Genomic DNA, 25213 nt, shown 5'->3' with positions numbered 1-25213 from the left:
GCTCACACTGTGTCTGTCTCTCAATAATAAATAAATGTTAAAAAAAATTTTTTTAATTAAAATAAAAAGAGGGAGAGGAGTTTCAGCATTCAAAAACTAAAGCAAACACAAACAATTTAAAAACAAATCCTGTTCCTTTTTCCACTTTGTACATCTCCTACTCTATAGCTATTGAGCCACTAGGTCAGCAAGGCTCCCAGAAGACCCAGACAGACCCTGTCCCAACGTGCCTGTATTCCTCCAATGCTGCCTGCCACTCAAAGACCACTAAACATATAGATGTTCAACACATGAATCACTCTCATGATTCCTATATCCCAGTCCTTTTTTTCCCTTTATTTTTGCTCTTGCACATCTCAAACTCTTAAGACTTTCTATATTGGCCACTTGAAGTTACTTAATTTTCTTAATTCCTTCTAGGTAAACATCAAACAAGGGCAAACCTTTGAATAGCCAAAACACAAGTCTCAGAGAGCAAAAACTGTTCATTTTATTTTTTTTAAAATTTTTTTTCAACGTTTTTTATTTATTTTTTGGGACAGAGAGAGACAGAGCATGAACAGGGGAGGGGCAGAGAGAGGGAGACACAGAATCGGAAACAGGCTCCAGGCTCTGAGCCTTCAGCCCAGAGCCCGACGCGGGGCTCGAACTCACGGACCGCGAGATCGTGACCTGGCTGAAGTCGGACGCTTAACCGACTGCGCCACCCAGGCGCCCCAAAAACTGTTCATTTTATGTGGATCTCCTTACAGGTCTCACTAAAATCCTGTTTTCTCTGCTTTATTAAAAAATCTATTTCTAATATCCCCGGTTACCTAGTTTTCACCACAAATTAGAAACAGGACACTTAGAGTCTCCCTATATTAATAGAACATTCATCCTTTCTTTCCTTACAGTAATTCTACTCAAATACTGTATCAAAAATAGATATCAGGGGCATCTGGGTGGTTAGGCAGCCGACTTCGGCTCAGGTGATCTCAAGGTTTGTTCAAGCCCGTATCAGGCTCTGTGCTGACAGCTCAGAGCCTAGAGCCTGGAGCCTGCTTTGGATTCTGTGTCTCCCTCTCTCTGCTCTTCCCCTGGTTGTACTCTCTTTCTCAAAAATAAACATTAAAAAAAATTAAAAATATAAAGATATTAAAAAAAAACACTATAAACATTTCTGAAATTTAAATCCACTAAAATGAAATCCTACAAGGGGTTCCTGGCTGGCTCAATTGGTGGAGCATAGGACTCTTGATCTTGGGGTTGTAAGTTCAAGCTTCACACTGGGTGTAAAGATTACCTAAAAATGAAATCTTAAAAAAAAGAAAAGAAAGAAATCCTACAAATCATGTTAATGTAAATGCTCCATATCAACGATTAAATGTTTTCATTTCTTGCTCCAAACAATGCTAGTTTTTATATTTATATAAATAGTAACACAATTATATTTAGAAAAATAGCAACAAAAAGCTGAAAAAGCCAATCTCCATGACAATGAACTTTCTAAAAATACGCTTTTAGAAGCGTATATTTATAATTCGTGTAACATAAGACATTCTCTTGTAAATAAACTGGTAAACAGCAAATATAGTTAAGAATATATACAAAAACAATATTGGCTCTAAAATAATTAATGCACAAAATGCCTACAAATCTTACAGAACAGCCAGTAGAGCTATAGAAAGTCAGGGCATAACTTCAATTAATCCACAGATATTTACAAAAACCTCCTTGAGGCTTCAATAATTCTGGAGTTAATTCAGAACATTACAAGCTGGTAAAGTTCCTGTGGCACCAGTATTACTGCAAAGAACCAAATTCAAATAGACATTTTATAAAAAGTTTTGTCTGAAAGCGTTAAACAGACAGCTGCACTTTAACTTTCATCCTTTAACTTACTAGTACACACTAAGCCATAAAGAAACATTCAAGAAAAATCTGACTTTTATTAGTAATATCAATCCACAGGGTGTTGTCAGTTACTCAGGATACTGAAAAGTTACTCATCTATAATTGCTATCTCCTGTACTTTAAGAATTTATCAGAAAGCATACTTCTACATATTATTGAAATAAAATTATTTTGTGCCACAATTCCACAAAGATTGGAAACTATGTTTCTTAAATAATTGAAGATGCAGAAAACTTCAGGTTAAGTGAGACAGGTAAAACTTAACACTATATCCTCACCCAGAGACAGCCATTGCTAATGATCGATTTCATTTACTAACCACCAATTAAATACCATTATATCCTCACATCTCCGAAAGGCAGTTACATAGCAAATAAGTTAGAGGCACAAATGGCACTGGTCTATTTAACACCAAGAACCCTGATCTCCACCAAAAATAGAATCAACTATTTTTTTAAATATAGATTGTTAAAAAGTAGCTGGTTTAAACTTAACATGTCAATCTTAATGGTATAAAGGAACCACAATTCAAAAACAAAAGCAATAGATTTACACCGGTGGCGTTTTTAGATTCTTGGCATAAAGTTGTACTGACATCTTGCAGTCACAAATACAGACGATGGCACGAGAATTTACCACGTGGACTTTCGAAGTGTTCGTGGGTTTGACGACAGAAGAGATTCAAAGTTTTTATTTTCTTTTTTTCTTCCCTGAAATTCTGTTATTTGGGGGCCGGGGGAAGGGTGCAGGGTTTCCAATACCTACATTAGAAGACTTCTACCACAGAGGAGTCATTAACCTGGAGTTGAGTGTGAGCCTGGATTTGAAGGGCTCTAACGCAAAAAATCTTCACCACCACACAGGCCTGGAAGTGCGAATTACGTATGGGTGTGGGCTTAGTGGCGGGAGAACTGCGGCTAAACGATTCACTATAGTATATGCAAATAAAAGGATTACCAGTTCTGGAGAAGAGGCAAATAATTCATTTTCACCACTCACCTTTCGCTCTGCGGCTGACGGAACCTGATAGCTTTTTTTAAAAGGCTCATTATCTTCAGTTACCACCTCCTAGACCTTAGCGCCTAACCAGGTCCGAGCAGGGGTAGTGGCGACGCCTACAACTCCCTCCCGCACCTAAGCACCCAGAGAGCCCGGCTCCATCACCGAGGAGGCCTTGACCTCCCCTCCCCCTCTGGCCCCACTACCGAGAGCTCCCGGGCCCAGGCCTCCTGTGCCCGGCGGCCGTGTGCTCCACGCCATCTGCCACCAGGGCCTCGGCGTCCGGCCACTGCTTCCCCTTACTCCTGCCACAAAGCCTGCGGCCAACTCCGAAGGCTCGCGTGGGCCGCACGCCGCCGCGGCCCTGAGTCCTCAGGCCTTAACCAGCTCCCGGAGCTCGAGCCCCACGCTCGCTGCGCACTCCCGGGTGTGCTGAGGGCTCTCTTCGATCGGGCGCTCTGCCGGGCCCTGCTGGGAGCTGAAGCCCAGGCCCAGCGCACAGAACCGCCGCACCGCCCCCCGCTCAGGCCCGGCGGCCCCCTAGCGCTCCCCGAGGCCCGCGCGCGGCCGCCCCCGCCCTGCCCGGGCCCCGCGCTCCCCACCGCTCGCACCGTCTCGTCGGGGTCTATGTCGATCTTGAAGGTCTGCTGCTGGAGGGTCTTCAGGGTGACCAGCATGGTGCCGCCGCGCAGCTCCGCTGCCGGGCCTGCTCCGGGTGCTGGCCGCTGGGCGGGGTCTGTGGCCTGGCGGGGCCCCGGGGTCGCCCGCGCTCCTAGCGCACTCGGGAGGAAGGCGGTGGGGGTGGGGGCTTGTCACATTCGCCCTGCGGAGCGGCCTCTCCCCCAGCCCTGGGCCCGGGCCGCGCCGCTGCCTCCGCGACTGCGGCCTTCCCCGAGACTTTGGGCCGCCGTGCTTCCTCACGCGCCCGGCGCCAGCCACTGAGTCCAAGAGGCACGAGGGGTCTGCGAGACAAGCAGAGAATCCGCTAGCTCACCACAAGCTGGTGGCCGCCATCAACGTGACTCGCCGAGACGCGCCCCCTCCCCCACCCGAAAAAATCTGGGGGATGGGGCCGGGCTGGCTAAGCACGCAGGCGTAGGGTGCGGCGAGGCTGTGCGCAGGCGCAGCCAAGAACTCCGCCCCGGAATTGGGGCTGGACGGATTGCGGCTCTGGAATGTCGGCGGCCTGGATCGAGCGTGCGCAGGCGCAGTCAGTGGGCGTCTCGAGGGCTGTCGGGGCTTCCTTGTGGCGTCTGCACCCGGGGCGTTCTCCCGCCGGTCGCTGCTCCGCCTACGTCCAGGCTCCTCCCGGCTGCCTGAGTTGCGCAATCCGTAGCCGGGGAAGCGCTACGTGGAGACCGCGCTAAGTGGAAGCCGAGCTCTGGAGCTGGGGAACAGGAGGGCGGTAGGTTGAGGCGGGGTTTGAGTGAAAGGATCGTGGTAACCACGGTACTGGGCCGGCGCTTACTGGGCGCTTGCCGTGTGGATGAGCCACTGTGGTGACTCTGATCCTTTACTCCTGAGAGCGCAGACCCCTGTGCCACCCTGCCCGGGTGGACCTTGGGCGTAAATAGAAGGCCCGATATAGGAGGTCAAGTTCTTTCACTCCTCTGGGCGGAACTGTTCAGTGGCTGCTGTCACCCAGAAGTCAGACTGCTTGCAACTGGATACATAGCCCTTGCCTTTCACCACGTCTCCCTCCTCTCCCTTGCGCTCGGGTGGTTGGTGGGTACTAGGCATGTGCTCCTGCCTGAGAGCCTGCCTTTGCACTTGTGCCCGCTCCTGAGTCCTCTTTACCCAGATGCTTGAGTGGCGGCTCACTGTCTCGCCTCCTTCAAACCTTTGCTCAAAAGTCACCTTCTCAGTGAGGTCTACCCTAATACTCGGCTGAAAACCGTAACTACACTAGCTTTATTATCCTGTTCTGTTATCTCTATAGCATTTATCATCTTATAATTACTAGATAATATACATATTTATTAAGTTTATCATCGTTCTTTTCCTCAAACCCCAGACTGAAACTGCACAAAAGCGAGGATTTTGTTGTGTTAACCGATGTGTGAAGAAACGTGCCTGACAGCAGGCACACGATAAATATTGGAATGGGTAAATGTGCTTCCAGTCCCTCATCAGTAAGGCACAGATAATAATAACTCAACTCCATTGATTTTGGAGGGGGGTGTTGAATAACGTATGTAAAAACTTAGTACAAGGAACATAGTAAGCATCACCTTAGTAGTTAGCTATTTGTAGTATGCTCATTTACAGATAAGAAAAGTGGAGTGCAGAGATGCTGAGTAATGTGCCTGGAGTCACCCACCTAGTAAGTGACAGATGCAGCATTTGAACCCAAGCAGAATAACTCCAGAGAACTTGCTCCAGGTGTCCGGCTGCTCTCAGTAAGGTACACATTTGACATAAAGTGGTTCAAGTATAAAGGAAAATAACAGTTATACCACTAACCATGTGGCCAGTTGCAGATTACATCTCTGTGCCATGATTCTGACTGATATAATGTCCCTGCTTGGTTTTTCTTGGATCTTAGCGCTCAGATATAATTCTTCCATGGAACTTTCTTTCCCTGACCAACTTCCTTCTCCACTGACCTGGCATTTCCCCTTTCACAGCACGTATCTCCTTGTATTGTAATTCAATATCTAATCCTCTGCGGTCTGTATTCCTGTATATCCACTGTTGGTCACCAGGTGATCTTATCTTGTCCTTTGTTTTGAAATACCTCCAGCTTGGACCTGTCCCCTTCAGTGTAGACAGAGTTAGCCAATTGCCTAAACAATATCTTCACTTAGAGTATAACAACCTTCTGAAGACTATCACAACCAAACAGAACCATTGATTTTTGTCTGGACCTCTCTTTCCCCTGAAACCTGCTTTTCTCCCAGTCTTCCCCCATTTTAGTTCATGATACCAGTATCTACCCAGGTGCTCAGATCAAAAATCTAGTCATCATCCCTGGTAAATCTCTCCTTTGTTCCTGTCTTCCCATCCACCATATCTAATCCATTATCGAGTCCTGTCAACTTTATTCTCCAAATTATATCCCAAAGTCAGCCATTTTTACCATTTCTAATTGTACAGCCTTAGGCTAATCTGTCATTATCTTTCACCTGCCTCCCAACTGGTCTCTCCACTTCTATTCTTTTCCCCATTAGCCTCCCCAGCAATCAGAGTAGTCTTTTCAACCGTAAATCAAATCATGTCACATCTATTCTTTTTTTATGTTTATTTATTTTTGAGAGAGAGAGAGGCAGAGAGAGGGAGACACAATACGAAGCAGGCACCAGGCTCTGAGCTGTCAGCACAGAGCCTGATGTGAGATCTCACGAACTGTGAGATCATGACCTGAGCCAAGGATGCTTAACCAACTGAGCCGCCCAGGCACCCCTCACATCTATTCTTAATACCTAATTACACTTGAGAATAAAATTCAAACTCTTTACCTGGCTTTTAAGAATTCACATGATCTGAGTCCTGCCAGATTCTCTGGCCTCATCTCTTTTCTTCTGTCTCTGGCTTATTCACTGCCATCCCTCTGCACCAGCTTTCTCTCATGCTCCAAGCAGGCTAAGCTGGTTCTCACCTCTGCAGTTTGCAGTAATGGTCACTTCAGCCTGAAACTGTCTTCCTACATCTTTGAATGGCTAACTCCTTTTCATCATTCAGATTGCAGGTCCCATTTTACTTCCTTGGAGAGCATTTCTCCAAAAACTGCAATGATCTATAATAGATGTATAATAACCCTCTAGGTGAGGCTCCATCCTACTCTGTTTATGTGGATAATTTCATTTGGGCCCCAACAAAACTACGTGTGATAGGTGCAACATTACCCTGGCTTAAATTTTTTCATGGACCTACTTGAAATTATTATTTTTCAACCTGTTTATGGCCTGTCTCACAATACTACTCGCTTCCCATCTCTGTATTTTAGGGGCAGGAACTCATTTGCCTTACTCATGGTCTTTCCCAAGCACCTAGAACACAGTAGGTGCTCAGTAGTGTATGTTGACTGACTCCCAACTCATTTGTAAGCTCCATGAAGCCAGGTGTTGTGTCAATCTTGCTCATAATGGTATCTTTAAAGTATAGTGCAATGTGAATGCTCAGTATGCGTTGGCTGAAAAAATGGTGAAGGAACTTTAGTTAACAGTCATTTTAGTTGAAATTTAAATAGTTGTAAGAAAGCCTGTGAAAACATTGTATAATTTATTGTAGTTTTTTTTATATTTTATTATAAATTTCATTCACTTATAATATGAAGTTATAACTTACTGTTATTATAACATAACCTTTTATTATATTAAATTTATTATACTTTTATTTATTGTATTTATTTGTTATAATTAAAACCTTTCCTGCTACAACTACTGTTATCCATCTGAAGTAAAAGGGCAGTGAGAAATGCCTCTCCATATATTGGAGTATATTTTTTAAAAAATCTTTTGCTTGTGGCAAAATAAATAGATATTTAGAAATATTGATTTAGAAATATTCTAGAAATATCTAGAAATAACCACTGTTTTGAGGGTCTTTAGAAATTTTCTAGATACATATATGAGAATATATTCTTTCAAATAGTTGTGGCAACAGTAGATTTTAAATGCCAATTGAAAGATTCACCTGATACATTTTCTAAAGTCCAGTGTTCAGATAAAAGGTTGTTTTTGTTTTCTTTTAATTTCTGGAAAAACTGTATGCCAGGCATAACCACTCTTGGCCCAATAGCACAGGTTGGACAGACTGTATGCCTCCTTGGAAGATGTAGATGCCTTTACTCAGAGTCCCACAGTTCACATGATAGATGATAGGACCTCACTCCCCAACTGTCCCTGCAAAGGCCACTGAGGTGAGTTTGCTCATGAGTAAGGCCTTGTAGGATAAAGGCCTTCTTCAAGAGCTATTGTGCAGGATAAAAAGATGGGTAGGAGTTGTTAATTCCAAATACTTGATAACAAGGTTGGTAATTTTGCTTTCATTTTTGGAAATCAGTCAAATGATTTCAGAGAAGTAGATGAGCAAGCAGAGATTTAGCAACTGCTGACTTATGGCAAAAATGCCAGACTTCAAGCTATTCATTCAGCAAATAGTTGTTGAGACTCTCTCCATGCCAGGAACTGTTCTGGGTGCTGTGGATACAATAGGGAACAAAACAAAGTCCCCCTCATGGAGTTTATATTCTAGTGGGATAATAGATAAAGAACTAAAAATCAAAGATATCTACAATCAGGTGATAAGTGCTATTTTTTAAAAAACACGTGAAGAGGTTTGGGGCACCTGCGTGGCTCAGTCAGTTAAGTATCCAGCTCTTGATTTAGGCTCAGGCATGATCTCACAGTTCATGTGTTCGAGCCCCACAATGGGCTGTGCGCTGACAGAGGAGCCTGCTTGGGATTTTCTCCTTTTCTCTCTGAGCCTCCCCTACTCGCGCGTGCTCTCTTTCAAAACTAATAAATAAACTTTAAAAAATTAAAAGAAATAAAAACAAAAAGCACATGAAGAGGATCAATAGTGTTCAGAAAAGTAGAGTTGCTATAGAGAATGTGCCAGATACCTTTCATTCCTTTTCCTCCCATCATTCTTTCTTCCCTCTTCTTTCCTCAGCAATTGGCTCCAAGAAGCCTGACCTATGTGGACTACCACAACTGCAGGAGTCCCTGCAGGAGATAGGAGTGAGCAAAGAGAGTGAAGTTAGGGAATTTATTCTTTGTGGTTGGTAGTGCTCTTTATTACAAGGTCATTGCTTCTGTAGGGTGGCCCTCCAGGGGGCAGAAAGGTACCCAGTAGGTCACTGGGATTGGTAAATGGGACCACTCCTACTTCCCTACCTTGGTTCCTGGACCCAAATAGTCTTCCTACTGGGGAAACAGTGCCCTATAGGCTTCTCTGATTCAGTGTATAGATTGCATTCTGGAGAATGAAACCCTGTTCTTGCACAGTATTCCGTCTGAGATGTTACTTCAGTTGTACCATCAGCAAGTCATTCCATTGCTCTCTCGGGTTGGCTCCTCTGCAGAGGGTGGTATATGAAAAGACCAATGGGTCCTATGATCATGAGATCACTCCTAGACCTCTAGTACAAAATGGGTCACTGGTTGGATGCTATGATGCATGGAGGTCCCGTGTTTATGGATCAGGTGCTCTGTAAACTCCTGTACAGTGCTACAGGCTAAAGCTCTGCTGGCAGGAGATGTAAACGTATACCAAGAATAAATGTCTATTCTTATGAGAACAAATTGACCCCCGGTATGCACAGGGCCCAAGATAGTCAACTTGCCACCAACTGCCTGGTTGATCCTTCAGAGAATAGTACCATACCAAGAATTAAACACTAATCTTTCTGGCAGTTTGGATATTCAGAGGTGATGGTAGCTAGAACAGCCTTACTGCAAGGTCATGCCTAGTCTCCATCTCTGCCACCACAGTCACCCATTTATGTGCCCATCATGTTTCTACTCTTGCCTCCTAAAAGTCTATTTTAACTACAATACCCAGGTCAGTTCGTTTACACTCAAAACTCTGTAATGGCTCCCTACTTCAGTAAAATCCCAAGTCTTTATAATGCCCTTCCTCCTTCCTCCTCATTACTTTTCTGACTTTATTAGCTACATAATTCCCTGACTTCACTGTGCTCCCACTGCACTGGCCCCCTTACTATCCCTTGAACTGGCCAGATCCACTCCCACCTGGGTCTTTTGTTCTCTCCCTGAAACACTCTTCTGTAGGTAGATATCTGCCCTCTCCTTCACCTACTACAATCTTTGTTCGAATTTCATCTTCTTAGTGAAACCTACCCTGTCCCTTTTATCATCTTATTTAATATGACATAATGATAATGCCCCACGCTTCCCCATCCAGCATTCCCCATGCCCCTTACTCTGCTTTCCTTTTTTTCCCTATTAAATTAACTGTTTTCTTACATGCAACTTTATCTGTTGTGTTTCTTGTGTAGTGTCTGTCTCCCCTGCTAGATGACAAGGATCTTTGTTTTGTCACTCACATTCTTTAAACATCAGGAAAAGTACCTGGAACAGAAAAAGAAGAAAATTGAGCCTCCCAGGAATAAAGGCAAATTAAAACAAAGGTGACACTTTTGTGTTAAAATTAACAATTAAGACTTAGTAACCTCCAAAAATATCAAAAGTATATGGGAAAAGTGTTTCCATAGTTTACTAGTGAGTTTACAATTTGTAACAACCTTTTGGAAAGCCCTTTAGCCATATAGGTGGTTTTTAACCTCTAGAATTTCAACTTTTATACACATTATCTCCAAAACTACTTTTCTCAGCTTAGCTATCTAACTATGACTTGAAAAGTTGATTTAACGGTGTAGTCAGCCAACCAGTGGGGCAAAGGCCTGGCATTCACATGTTTTATGTTTAAACAGTATTATTTACACAACCCAACATTCCTTTTTCTCATTTGAACTGATTTTCCCATTAGTTTTGCAAGACTAGAAAAACCGTTAGCAATAAATTGTGAAATAGATCTTTTGCTAAAGTTCAGTGTGTTTAAACAGTTTGGGTTCTTTTGTTTTCTCGTTTTTCCCAGCTCAACATTGTTTTTTTCTCATTCAACAGGTTTTTTCATTTCTAGCTAAAGTTGATTTTAATTTATGATTTATTTCAAATATACCTGACTTGTCTTTGGAGCTAAAAATCAGAGCTGGCTTTTTGTTGAAATCATGTTTATTTGCTAATGAGTTTATTATCATTTATTCTCCAGTATTCATTGGGAAACAATTATATGCCAGGCCCTACACAGGTCTAGCGAGGCTCTGTCTCTGCCCTTAGGAGGTTACTGGGGGAAACAAACAAGTAACTGTGTAGAGTGCTGGGATTGGGGCAGGCTCCAGGAAGGCAGTGTGGCTTGATTGACTCTAGGTAGGGTGGGAAAGATGGGCACAGGGACTCAGTGTCTTTTCAGTTCTCTCTCTCTCTCTCTCTCTCTCTCTCTCTCTCTTTCACAGTTGGTTATCTGATCTGTATATTGGCCAAATGTTCTGAAAATTTTATGAGAACCAGAATATTGTTTTAAAGGAAACCATGAGTAAGTTAATATAATTCTACAAGCTTCTCTGAAGAAACTTTAGAGCATTTAAAAAGCATGTTTTTTAAATCTTTCAATGGGAAGTGTGCATTCCTTTCTCCTGGACCCATGTTTACTATTTGTGGTTTTGTAATATATGCCTGCCTATGTTTTTGCAGAATTGTTGCACTATATTAATTAAGAAGAGCCCCAGGACCCAAAGTGTTTGAAGTTCATATAGCAGTTGTCCCACTGATACCTCTTTTCTTGAGTATTTATTGTTACATGAAATTGGTTTTATAGTTTCTACCTTATATATAAACTAGCTATATATAAAATTATAAATAATTAATAGAATTGACTACATAAAGATTTTATGATGTCATCATGCAGTAACAATGTGAACAGAATAAAAAGCATACAACCAACTGAAAACTATTTCCAACATGTGACAAATTTAATATCCTTAATGTATAAATTACTCACAAATTGGAAAACAAAGCATTATGATCCAATTAAGCAAAAGCATACAAGGTTTATACAGAAAATGCATGGGAAAATACAATTAATAGTGCTTATTATGTGCCAGGTGTTTTTCTAAATGCCTGCTAGATTAACTTTTAACCCTCATGTCAATTATGAGATGACCCTGATCAAGTTACTTAATCTTGCTGTGCTTCAGTTTTCCTCCTCTGTGCACATGTCTAAGAATTTTTCTATGAAAGATGCAAAGAAGTGAGGTTGCTGGGTCCTAGACATTGTGTATTTTAAATTTAATAGACCCCACCAAAATTCTATCCAAATTGCTGTGTCAACGTATGTTCCTATCAACACTGTTTGAGATTACTAGTTCCCCGCCCCCAGCCAACACTTAACAGGCTCTGTTATTTTCTCTTTTTGCCATTGTGATGGGCAAATCACTTGTGCCTTTCATGAATTCAAATCCCGCTCATCCTTAAAAGTACATTTAATTCCCTGTTCTCTTCAAGTATTTCCTTTAACTGCTCAGTAAATTCTTTTTCTTTTTTTTTTTAATGTTTATTCATTTTTGAGAGAGAGAGAGAGACAGAGACAGAGCACAAGTAGGGGGAGGGACAGAGAGAGACACACAGAATCCGAAGCAGGCTCCAGGCTCTGAGCTGTCAGCACATAGCCCCACATGGGGCTTGAACCCATGAGGCGTGAGATCGTGACCTGACCCTAAGTCGGATGGTCAACGGACTGAGCCAACCAGGTGCCCCAGTTAATTATTTTTCTTTCTTTTCAATTGCCTCAACACTTCGTCTACTCATTCAACAAATGTTTACTGAACATTTACTGTGTGTTCAAGTCACTGCAGATAAAGCAGTGAATAAATTAGGCAAAGATTTTTACCTTCATGGAGCTTACATTCTAAGGAGGAAAGCAGACAATAAAAATAAAGTTAAATTTATAGAATATTAGATGGTGATAAGGACAAATAAAGCAGATGTGGGCAGGCGGGTAAGAAGAATCAGGGTGGAAATAGGATTGAAATCTTAGATACCATGTCTGAAGAAAACCCTAGGGAAAGGTTACTTGTGCCTTTTTAGCATTTATCACTTTCTATTCTATGTTTATTTTTTTTATTGTGGTAAAATATGCAAAACAAAATTTACCATTTTAACCATTTTTAAATGTACAGTTCAGAGACATTAGGCACACTCACATTGTGTGCAACCATCTTCACCATCTATCTCCAGAACCTTTTCATTTTCCCAAATGGAAACTCTGTGCCCAGTAACCAACTCTCCATTCCTTCCCTTCGCAGTCCCTGGAACCACCCTTCTACTTTGTGCTTCTATGACTTTGACTACTCTCTGTATATAATATCAATGGGATCGTACAATATTTGTCCTTTTGTGTCTCGTTTATTTCATTTAGCATAATTTCTTCAAAGTTCACCAGAATTTCCCTCCTTTTCAAGGCTGAAAAATATTCTTTTGTAGGTATATACCGTATTTTGTTTTTCCATTCATCTGATGGACATTTGCTTTCTTTTCTACCTTTTGGCTATTGTGAATAATGCTGCTGTGAACATGGATGTACAAATATCTATTCAAATCTCTGCTTTGAATCCTTTTGGGTATATAACCAGAAGTAGAATCACTGGGTGAAGTGATACTTTTATGTTGAATTTTTTGAAGAACGGCCATACCGTTTTCTGTGGTGGCTGCACCATTTTACATTTCTGCCAGCCACGCGCAAGGGTTTCAATTGTTCCACATCCTTGCCAACACTTGTTTTTTTTCTGTTTCATTTTGTTTCTGTTTTGTTTTGTTTGTTTTAATAATAACCATTCTAACAGGTGTGAGGTGGTATCACATTGTGGTTTTGATATGCATTTCCTTAATGATTAGTGATGAGTGTCTTTTCATTGCTTCATGGCCATTCGCATATCTTCTTTGGAGAAATATCTATTCAATTCCTTTGCCCATTTTTGAATTGGGTGTTTTTTGTTGTCAACAGCAATATATAGGAGTTCTTTATGTATTCTGGATGTTAATCCTTTATCAGATAAGTGATCTGGAAATATTTTCTCCTGTGAGTTGCCTTTTAGTTCTATTAACAGTGTCTGTCTTAGTCTATTCAGGCCACTATAACAAAATACTGCAAACTAGGTAGTTCATAAACAAAGGAAATTTATTTCTCACAGTTCTGGAGGCTGGGGAGTCCAAGATCAAGGTGCTGGCAGGTTCAGTGGATGGTGAGAGCCCTCTTCCTGGTACATAGATGGCCGGCCGTCTTTCTGTAGTGTCCTTACATGATAGTAGGGATGAGGGCTGTCTCTGGAGTCCCTTTTATAATCAGGATAGTAATCTCATTCATGAGGGCTCTGCCTTGATGATCTCATCATATCCCAGAGGCCCCACCTCCTAATACAATCACCTTGGGGGTCAGGATTTCAACATGTGAATTTTGAGTGAACGCAAACATTTAGACCATACCAGTGTACTTTGATGCACAAAACTCTCATTTTCATGCAGTCCAGTGTATTTTTCCTTTTGTAGCTTGTGCTCTTGGTGTCATGTCCAAGAAATCATCATCACATCCAATGTCATGAAGGCTTCCCCTATGTGTTCTTCCAGAAGTTTTGTAGTTTTGGATCTTATGTTTAAGTCTTTGATCCATTTTGAGTCTCATTTGCATACGGTGTTATAGAGGGGCCAATTTCCTTCTTTTGCATGTGGATACTAGATGTTCATTTTTATTACATTTGATAATTTTCCATATTGCAAGGTCCCTTGAAGACAGCACTGTGTCTTATAATTGTTTATATCCCTTACATACCATGTATTTAATAAGAGCTCAATATGCTTTAAAAAAAATAAATGCTTTGTGGTTACTGACTATTGAATTGAATTGAAAATATTACTGTGCATCTTAATTGTAAGACCAACTCATAATAGGCATTTTAAAAATGTTTTTTTTTAATTATGGAATTTAATATATTCTTATTCTAAGGGATTTCATTCTCAAAGAAAAATTACCTTTTCAATTGATGGGATTGGAGAATGAGGATCATTGTAAATGTATTACATAATACGTACATATATATATATATATATATAGAGAGAGAGATAGAGAGAGAGAGAGAATAATATAAATGCCAAAAAATAAAGTTCATAGCCATTTTCAAAGCAAATACTCAACTTCTACTTTGAATATGGTGAACTAAAATGAAGAATACTTTTTTTTCACTTCTCCAAATCTTTTTGAAATAATACAATCAAAAGAAAAGCCATAAGGGATAAGCACTGGGTGTTGTATGAAAACCAATTTGACAATACATTTCATATATTTAAAAAAAAAAAAAAAAAAAGAAAGAAAGAAAAGCCATAAGAACTCTGGGAAACCAAAAAGGGTGATGTAATAGTTGCACAGAAATGTTCCCAGTGAACTAGGCTTGTTGGCACTCATGTGCTTGTATAGTCCTTGCCATATCAAAGCTGGACTTTAACCAGTACATCAGTGAGAGTAATGCTGTGCCATTTGGATCTAAGCCTTTAAAAGTCGTGTCAGCTTCCTCTTTTACACTTATAGGGAAGGAAAAGAGCTTTTTTCCTCTATTCATCTTAGGGTCGTTGGCTGGGCCCTTGCAGATTAGACCAACTAAAGACAAATTCACAAGAGAAAAACAAAAGAATTTTATTAACACATACGTTGCACATACATGTAGGAGAACTCAGTGATAAATAACTCAAAGAGGTGGTTCGAACTTGGGCTTATATGGCATCTTAGCAAAGCACAGTAAATTCATAGAGAAGTGACAGGATAAAGGAAAAGGGCTGTAGGCTTCTAAGGGTGACCAACTGTGGGAAGGTAAATATTTGGGGGAAACTAATGGAGTATGGTTTGTTCGTGGAGGTCCATCTCAGTGTTGGCTTTCTGTCCTTTTCATGGCTATAAAACTTCCCTGGGAGAGGTGAATGGCACCTCATTCCCTGGGAGAGGTGAAATGGCAGTCCTCATTTCTCAGAAGTTCCTGCTTTTAGTTAGATAAGGGAAGCTCCAGGTAGGCTTCTTTCTGCCTCTGTCAGTTTAGCCTCCAGCTCATAATAATCCTTATGCCAAAGTGGTGTATTTTGGAGTGGCATATTCTGGTCCCCTACACACTCTTGGAAGCTGGCAATACGTGAAACGGTCTTTAAGATTTTTTTATAATTTTGGGGGGTGCCTGGGTGGCTCAGTTGGTTAAGCATCTGACTTCAGCTCAGGTCATGATCTGGTGGTTCATGGGTTTGAGCCCTGCATCAGGCTCTCTGCTGTCAGCTCAGAGCCTGGAGCCCGCTTCAGATTCTGTGTCTTCCTCTGTCTCTGTCCCTTCCCTGCTTGTTCTCTCTCTCCCTCAAAAATAAATGAATAAACTTAAAAAAAATTTTAAATAATTTTTGACAGAATAACTCTATTTCTGGGTATTTGTCCTAGGGAAATATTCAGAAAAAAGAACTCCCTTTTGTAAGTTAGATGTACATATCATTATTAATTATAATAATAAAAATGGGAAGGTGGAAGTGGCCTTACTGTTGAATGCTAGGAGAGCATTCAACAAGGTACATTGTATATGACTGCTTAAGCATTATAAATCATGATTTTGGAGCATATTTACTGATAGAATAAAATGCCACTCATTCATGTATTCATTCATTCTGCAAATATATATGAATAACGTGTGTCAGATACTATTATAGATACTGGCTTTTCATAGTGAGCAGAACTCTCTCATGGAATAACTACTATCCTGGAACACTCATTCAGGAAGGGACAAAAAATAGGCAAACAAATATGTAAGGTGGTGATAAATACAAAAAGAAAGATGAAAATCAGATAAGAGGAGAGTTAATATTATTAAAATATGATACAATGATGCAATGTTAGGAGATGTTTATATAGTATAATCCCAGTTTTATAAATAAATAAACAACAACCATTACCACCACCATGATAAATACATGTACACAGAGGCACCTGGATGGCTCTGTCAGTTAAGCGTCTTTCTGACTCTTGGTTTCAGCTCAGGTCATGATCTCGCGGTTCATGAGTTTGAGCTCCACGTTGGGCTCTGTGCTGACAGTGCAGAGCCTGCTTGGGATTCCCTCTCTGTCCCTCTCTCTGCCCCTTCCCAGCTCGCACTGACTTGTCTCTCTCAAAATAAATAAAATTTTAAAAAATTAAAAAAAAATAAAAAAATACGTGTACATAAAGATAGAATAATGACTTGAAGAAAAAAATTCAAATATTCACAGTGGTGAGCCCAGAGTGATAGAATAACGGGTAATTTTTTTTACGTGTTCCCACTTTCCAAAATGTCAGTAATGAACATTTATTTAGACTCAGAAAACCACAACACAAATCATTGAAAAATCCATTGAATTAGGTTTAGAATGAAAAATTAATTTACAGATGCTTATTGTTAAGTTCAGTTGCTTAAAAGAACATAACATTTGTCAGAACGCTTAAAATGTACGACACAGAGTGAACCCTGACTTATGCTATGAACTTTGAGTAATAACGATGTGTCAGTGTAGCATCATTGAACATAACAAATATACAGCTGAGGTACAGAATGTCCATAGTGGGAACGTTGTGTTGGTGGGGAGGATAGGGGATATATGGGAACTCTCTGTACTTCCTACTTCATTTTGCTGTGTGCCTAAAACTGCTCTAAAAGAATAAAGTTTATTAATTAGAAAAAAAGAGAGAACATAACGGCCATAATGATGTCAGGCATAGGTATTCTTTAAAGAGGAACTTTTGGAAATACCCTTTATCTCAGTAAATTTGGCACACATCACATTTCTGTTTCTCACAATTCAAGAAGCACAATTTTTCCGTATCATGTGGTAAGCACATCCATTTATAAGGGGCAAGTCAATATTTACCAAGGTCACCAAACTGTAACTACAAAACCAATGCCTATTTATTATTTAGAATGAGAAAGAGTGCTGTCACACGAGCTGGAATACATGTTTTCTGTGAAGCAGCATATTTTTTTCTGTGAAGGCATGGAAAAATGCCTTATTATCAGAATGTTGCCTGGAGAGCCTAAAGTTAGAGGAAGTAGTAGCCAGTTTTATGATTTGATTATCAAATGAAGTGTTTTTCAAAGTGTAGGTCCATGAGTAGTTCCTGCTCAGATTCATCAAGGGGGGGGGGTGCCTAGGTGGCTCAGTCGGTTGAGTGTCTGACTTTGACTCAGGTCATGATCGACTCAGGTTTGAGCCCCACATCGGGCTTTGTGCTGACAGCTCAGAACCCGGAGAGTGTTTCGGATTCTGCGTATCTCTCTCTGCCCCTCCCTCCCTCAAAAATAAATAAACATTAAGAAAAACCTTACCAAGGGTATTTATTAAATGCAGGTTCCTAGGCACTAACGTAGATTTACCTTGCCATAATTTCCAGGTATGGACCCAGAAACTACATTTTTAAAAAATTTTTTGTAATGTTTATTTGTGTGTGTGTGTGTGTGTGTGTGTGTGTGTGTGTGTGTGTGTGAGAGAGAGAGAGAGAGAGAGAGAGAAAGAGAGAGAGAGAGAGAGACAGAGTCCAAAGCAGACTCCTTAGCTGTCAGCACAGAGCCCAACGTGGGGCTCAGACTCATGAACCATGAGATCATGACCTGAGCTGAAGTCGAACGCGTAACCTACTGAGCCACCCAGGCACTCCAGAAACTTCGTTTTTAACAAGCACCCACAGTGATATTTATGTGCATGGAAGTTTGTAAACCACTGGTACTTGGACAAAAGGTAGTGATGCCATTTCTTCACAATCTGGAAAACTTTGCCAATGGGAAATTAACAACTCACGGGCATTGGTGAAACTTGCTTTTCCCTAAGTCCACTTCAAGAGCACTGCTAAATTTTAAGTTCTGAACCTCTAGTTTTTTCTGATTCCTTGACCGTGTTAACTTCATTTAATTACTGTCAAGTCATCATAGAAAAATCATTCTTTTTTCTCTTCATCTCACTACCCAGATTTATTATATTCTTTTTATGTATTCTATACAGGGGTAATTACATACAGTGACAGTTTGATGAGTTTTGACAAATGCATATATCCATGTAATCAACATTCCAGTTGAAAAATAGAATATGCCATCATCCTAGCAAGTTCACTAGGGTCCCTTTCCATCTTATCCTTGCTCCATCTATCTTGGCAACCACTATTACAATTTATATCCTCACAGATCAGTTTTGCCTCTTCTTGAACTTCATAAAATGGTGTATTGAGGGGTGCCAGTTGGTTAAGCGCCTGACTCGATTTCAGCTCAGGTCATGGTCTCATGGTTTGTGAGATTGGACCCCATGTTGGGCTCCATGCTGACAGTTTGGAGCCTGCTTGGGATTCCCCCTCTCCCTTTCTTTCTGCCCCTTCCCCCACTTGTGTGTATGCTCTCTTGCTCAAAATAAATAAGCTTGAAGAAATGGTGTATTGATTATGAGCTAACTCCATAGTTATTATAAAAGATGACACTCATTTTTGCAAGTCCTTTCAAGAGAAACCACTCTAGGCAAGTTTTAAGAAACTCCAACATATTTCAGTTTTCATTGGTAAAGGTGGAGTACCTTAATTAAGATTCCTTGGCCTACAGAAATAAACGGGATCCTGCTGAGGACTATCCTTCTGTAGCTAGTTAGTGTTAACGCCTTCAATTAGATGTTTCTGGTTTTATTAATTAATTTACTTACGTAACTTACTTATGTACAGTGGCAGGGGGAGAGGGAGGGAGAATCTTAAGCAGGCTCTGCACCCAGCAGGAAGCCCAAGTCAGGGCTCAAGCTCACAGTGGTGAAATCATGACCTGAACCATAATCAAGAGTTGGACACTTAACCAACTGAGCCACCCAGGGGACCCTCGATGTATCCAGTTTTAAAACTCTGATAGTAAAAGAGAGCATGCAACTGGAGGAAATTCTTCTGACCAAAAAGAATGATATCTTGTAGCTTCTGCAATAATTTGAAGATCAACTTGCTGAAATACCGTTAGTAATAGTAAGAAGAAAGTTTGCAGACAGGCAAATGTATGCCACTTGATCCACAGACTGTGGACCACCTCGTCTGGTCTCAGATTAGATTCCCAAAGGGATCAGTAACATTTTCCCCAGACTTGGATTTCACCATACTCATACACTTGTGTTTTCAGCCTCAAATCACAGTGCTAATCAGAGCCTAAATGAACATAACATCATTTGAGAAACAATACAACCTTTCTGCCATCCCTCATCATAATTCCTTTGGTCCCATAACACTATTCTCTGGTCCTTACCATTTTTGCATGCTTTGTGCTTTGATTCTTCTAGGATTTTAACATTCCTGCTATTTGTGTGGTTCCAGGTCAGTCTTGTAGCGATACCATTTGCCTCCATGTTTCTAAATATTTAATCTGTATCGTAGCTTAAAGAGTTCTATGCCATCACTTTGATTTTTTTTTAAGAATCTCCCCACCTTTTTTCTCCTCACTGGAATTGCCCAGGGTCATGTTTCTGAGCACTTCCTGGTTTTGTCTTCTTTTGAAAACTTGTGGAATTATGCCTATATTAAAAAAAAAAAGTGTTGAAGTCTAGCTTCCTAAAATCCTCTGTACACATTTTATCCAACTCAGTCTTGCCCCACTTTGAAGATGATGTGGCCACATTTTTCCAGGTTCCCATCCCTTCCATTCCGATGAATGGCTTCTTCCCATTGGTTGGAATCAGAGCACAATTATTTCTATTCTTTCCTATACCCTGTAGGACATGAAATTGTAGGAAGGAAAGTGAAAAACTCTGCTTTTATCTGAATCAAGGGTCCAAATGTTATCTCCACTGTGTGTGCTCTGCCAGTTTTGTGGATTTCCTCCATGTGGCTCAGCTCTGCTTCCATGAAAATGTCACTTCTGTCCCTCTCTTCTTTCATCTTCATCCAAGTGTTCAGGGAGTCCTCTGAATCTATTGTTGTCACAGCCTACAGTGCTGCCCCATCTACTTCCAACAGGTCTTTGTGCTCAGCACACCCTTCTATCACTGTGTTCCCATGGATCTGTTCCATCTCGCCAACTCTCAGTGGTATCCGTGAGGTCTTGTTGGTTGCCCTGGGCCTTAATATCAAAGTTGCTGTTTGCTTATGTATGTTCTGTGCATGATATCTGGACATCTGCTACCTACATTTTGTTTCTGATGTCCTTCCTGATTGTTTTCGTATTGAATCACTCGGCACCTCCCTCACTGTTGAAATTCTTCCCAGCCCTCCTTAATGTCATTCATGGAAACACATTTCAGTTTTATCTAGGTGTTTTTTTTCTCCCTTCCCATCTGTTTTCCATTTACAGCCCTTTTGGCCAGATGAATTGGTATCTGACTAAACACATTCTTTTCAGTCTTTGAAAAATTCTCTTCATTCTTAGTCAAATATCCATCATTCCTACATTTGAAGCTATTGCCCTGAAATAAAAATTTGTGCCAAGTGTGTACCTAGTCATTTACTTTTCATGTCATATTTTTGTTCTAAACATTTGTGCCTAAGTCTTTTATATCCCAAATTTCACATCATCTTGAGATGCTTCCATACTCTATTTTGATGGGCTTTCATTTCCCTGTAACTTGGCAGTTGATGACTTTGACCAGCCTCAGGAGGCTCTGCCATGGGCCAGATTTATACTCCATGAAGATACCCTGTCTTCCATGACTTGATTGGGTCAATTCACAGACATTACCATATTCCTTATAAGGAGGTCTCCTCCAAGTCCCAGTGCTTGACTTTTCCTCCATAGCTTTACCATTTCATGTGTCCTCTTCCTCTGTAGGAAAGGATTATTAGAAGTGGTGTAGTATAGTAGAAAAGAACCTTGCTGTTAGTTGTTTCTTGGTAGCTAAAGAAGACAAATAAGGGACCTCTACAAGCCTCAGCTTCTTTATCCTTCAAGTGGGGATAGATTACTGACCCAACAGAGTTGTGTTGTTTAATAAGACACTATGTATGGAGCCACTTTGTAAGCTAAAAGTAACATAGACATAGGTTTTAAGAATAATCATTGCATTATTTAGTTTTCCTCCATCATGCAGAGCACATGGAGCATGCATGACAAGTTGCTCAACATTTGCCCCAGCCCTGTATTAACTCATTTATTGAATGTCTCCTGGAAGCCAGATCCTCTGTAAGAAGCAACAAGGCAAGTGCACAAAACTTGGTGGTGGAGTACGTGGCCAGGAAGAATTGGAATTTGGGAGCATTTCCTTTCCCCAGAAGATTAAATGGGCATTGTGATAGCCTGTACACTTCCTACAGTCATCTGCGCCATGCCTTGTTCTTTGGATTTGAACACTTCAACAGATGTTTTGGGGCATCCAGAGGTCCTCTAGTGGTGTGCAAAAATCTGCTTATTTTCTGGAACCCTGGACCTCTAGCTTATTCAGGATCCACCCTAAGCTAACTTCATCTGGGATCTTGCCACAGTACACACGCCTCTCCACCTTGACCATGATGGGACAGCATAGTTCTCTAGTGAGTTTGTAGGACAATCATAGTAACAACTAACCATGATAGTAACAACTACAATTCACACGTATTGAATATCTACCTTGCGTCACATACTCTGCTAGGCTCTATATACATCAGTGCTTTTCAGCCATTGAAAAAAATGTCGCTCCCCTAAGGAGACTTTTTAAACATGTTTTTCTTGATATCCCTTCTATGACACGTTAATACCATAGATGTACTGTGTATTTGTTAGGTACTGCATGTAGATAGGTATTTTCTGTGATTTATATTTATTTATTTATTTATTTTTAATTTTTTTTTTCAACGTTTATTTATTTTTGGGGCAGAGAGAGACAGAGCATGAACAGGGGAGGGGCAGAGAGAGAGGGAGACACAGAATTGGAAACAGGCTCCAGGCTCTGAGCCATCAGCCCAGAGCCTGACGCGGGGCTCGAACTCACGGACCGTGAGATCGTGACCTGGCTGAAGTCGGACACTTAACCGACTGCGCCACCCAGGCGCCCCTGTGATTTATATTTAAAGAGAACCCCCAAGAACCAATTTTCACCCTCTTGAGGGTGTTATTACCGCCATTGAGAATGTGTGTGTGTGTGTGTGTGTGTGTATTCCCCTGCTTTTCTCAATCATTCCTCAAGTAATTTTTAAACTGTTTGCTCAATCCCTGAACCTATTACACAACTATTGACTCCAGGGAAAGAAACCTTAATTTGGAAGTAACAGCAAACACTCCATTTAAGGAAAGGCTACATTTTCCACATAGAGCCCACCCCAGGTCAAGCCTGGACAGACCCTAGCTTGATGAAGTCTTATGGTCTCTGTCACACATGATTTTCTTTGTGACTTCTTCCCCCAGGACCTTGAATAGATGCTGGACATTCCTCATCAGAAACCTGAGGAGGATACTAAAAAGACAGCCACAATTTTCCTTCTGCTTGCTGCCAAAGTTCTTGAGGCCAGCTGTTGGGGTAAGATTTTCTAGGATTTTACATACATACATATACATATACATACATATATACACACACACACACACACACACACACACATATATATATATATATATACATACCTACATACATACATATACACACAAATACCGCAATCTGAGGTTTCAAATGCCATCTTAGTTTTCTGTGTCAAAGGGCTAGAAAATGTGGAAATGAGGGAAGGTATTAGAAAGATGGGTGAAGGAGAGGAGAGAGAGAGAAAAGGAAGACAAAGTATCATGGAAGGAGCAAGGGCTTTGCAATCAGACAACCAGCTTGGTCACTTTGTGACCTTGGGAGAAAGTTACTTAAACACTCTAGGTCAGTAAAAGACTTGTTCTTCCGGGTCTATCTTTGTACTCACAATATCTGGCATGTAAAAGGTGCCCAATTGTGTGTCAGCATTATTATTATCACATACACATGATGGTAATAAAAGGAATTGGAATCAAATAAATTTGCCATTCAAGTTTTCAAATCTTAGAAAAGGCTTATGCATACCAATACACATGGGTGCAGCCATGAGGCATTCTGGGACTCCAGGAGCAAAAGCTGATGGGAAAGGACCCCCATTCAATTTTTGAACCAGGAGAAATAAGACAAGGGAGTCATCAGTGGAGGTCAGTTTATGGCCCTCATTACTGATCAATGCCGCTTTATAGAGCTGAGCTTCTATCTGTGAGCAGGTGGGATTCTCACACCAAACTCCAGCAGTTGACCAACTTACTCATCACCCTGAGGCCACACCAGAACATGGCAGTCTTCCCCTTGTGCAGAAAGATGCCTTCTGTAGATATTCCCTAAGAAAAGGAACAGAAGCAAGAGCTAGGCCACGTGTGACTTCTTTCTCCTTCTAAACTCACCAAGCAGGCTAAGTCAGTTCACCTCCCAGGGTGGGAGTGGGGGCAATGTGTAAAGGAACCGAAGAGGCTGGGTGTGTTATGCCAGTGGATGTCCTTCAACCTGGACAAGATAAAACAAGAGAGGGTTGGATGTGAGAGTCCCACCTTCTATTGGATCATAGTTAGTAATGGGAGGTAACAGAACTGGCAGCATTTAATCAGTCCATAGAACTGGCCCTGAGTGGGAGGAAAGGCTACTGCAGTATGCTTCAAAATGGTTAATAGTTAGCTCTCTGGGGAAAAAACAAAATGATATCCATTTATAAGTTTTACTGATACAAAGGTTGTGTAGCACACAATTTATAAGTAATAATAAAACATACAATCTCCTTTAAATTCCATATAGCCAATTGATTCTCACTAAATGTTTTCACTGATTGTTGCTGAACTCTTGTATCCATAGCCAACCTGTAGTTACAGTTCAACCATGATTTGATAAGTGGAGTAATTTCCACCATCCAGATAACAAAAGATGTAAATAACTCACAAGCACAGGCAATAGTAAAATGTAGTAAGATTATTGAGAAGTGATGAGTTTGTGTATTTATGACCTTTGCTTTTAATGTAAATTAATTGTATGTTTATATAATTTAAATTTTAATAATGGCTGTGTTTAACAGTCCAACTTGTAAAATGCCTGAAAACTTATCAGTCAGCACACCACTGAGGGATATCCCATAATCCGAATTGTGTTCAGCCCCCACCTAAGGAGAACAGCATCCACCAGGGGGCAGTGTGGCTCCAGGTGGTCCCTTATGCAGGCAGCCAGCCCTCAGGCTGCAGTTACTAGAGGAATAGTCAGAAGGTTGAGACTTAGGGCTTCTCTCTGGGTGTTGACCCAGGAACAATCTGAAGACCAAAACACATGACCTGAAATGCTAGTGGAGAAGGGGTCAGGGGACAGTCCACCTGCTCCCTGCACCCATGTGGCAACAGGACAGGGCAGTAAGGCCCATTGCAGACCCCGCTCTCTGGTGATGTGAAGATGTACTCTGGACAGAAGATGTTCTCGGGCTCAGGAGCTTGAGTGAGACAGAATTTAATTACCTAAAATTGGGTTCAGGGCCTGTAGTTGAGAGAGCCAGGGAGGGGAGATCAACACTAGAAGCAAAGCAGAATTTCCTAGTCAGCTAAAGAATGTGGAGCCTTGGGGGACACAAGCAGAATCATAAAAATCCAATTTCCAAACTGCTTTCTTCCCTGCACACAGGAGCTGTAGTTTAGTTTTTAAAAGTAGGAGCAAGTTATGTAGCATAACGTGCTATTCAACAGAGGCTCTATACTGATAAATACTTCATATTTAATTTATCCTAATTCCATTTTGTATGCTTACAGTCACTTTCTAAAAGCCCCACTTGGGGCTTAAATGCCTCTTGTAGGACTTTGAAAGTGTAG

At 41.1% G+C, this 25213-nt stretch overlaps 1 protein-coding gene and 1 long non-coding RNA gene across 2 annotated transcripts in view; one reads left to right on the top strand and one right to left on the bottom strand.

The window, feature by feature from the left end:
- RAD23B (RAD23 homolog B, nucleotide excision repair protein) overlaps window positions 1-3969 on the bottom strand; it is a 48405-nt gene extending 44436 nt beyond the window's left edge. The window contains exon 1 of the mRNA XM_030292744.2: window positions 3507-3969. Coding sequence (XP_030148604.1) covers window positions 3507-3572 — 66 coding nt within the window. The 5' untranslated portion in view covers window positions 3573-3969. The remainder of the gene's footprint in view (window positions 1-3506) is intronic.
- A 227-nt stretch (window positions 3970-4196) lies between these two features.
- The window catches only part of LOC115499033, a 44400-nt gene continuing 23383 nt past the window's right edge, over window positions 4197-25213 (top strand). The window contains exons 1-2 of the long non-coding RNA XR_003964056.1: window positions 4197-4300; window positions 22784-22895. This is a non-coding gene — a long non-coding RNA (uncharacterized LOC115499033). The remainder of the gene's footprint in view (window positions 4301-22783; window positions 22896-25213) is intronic.

This window comes from Lynx canadensis, chromosome D4 (genome assembly GCF_007474595.2).
Source record: "Lynx canadensis isolate LIC74 chromosome D4, mLynCan4.pri.v2, whole genome shotgun sequence".
In the NCBI taxonomy this organism is placed as follows: Eukaryota; Metazoa; Chordata; class Mammalia; order Carnivora; family Felidae; genus Lynx; species Lynx canadensis.
This window is presented reverse-complemented; position numbering and strand designations above follow the sequence as displayed.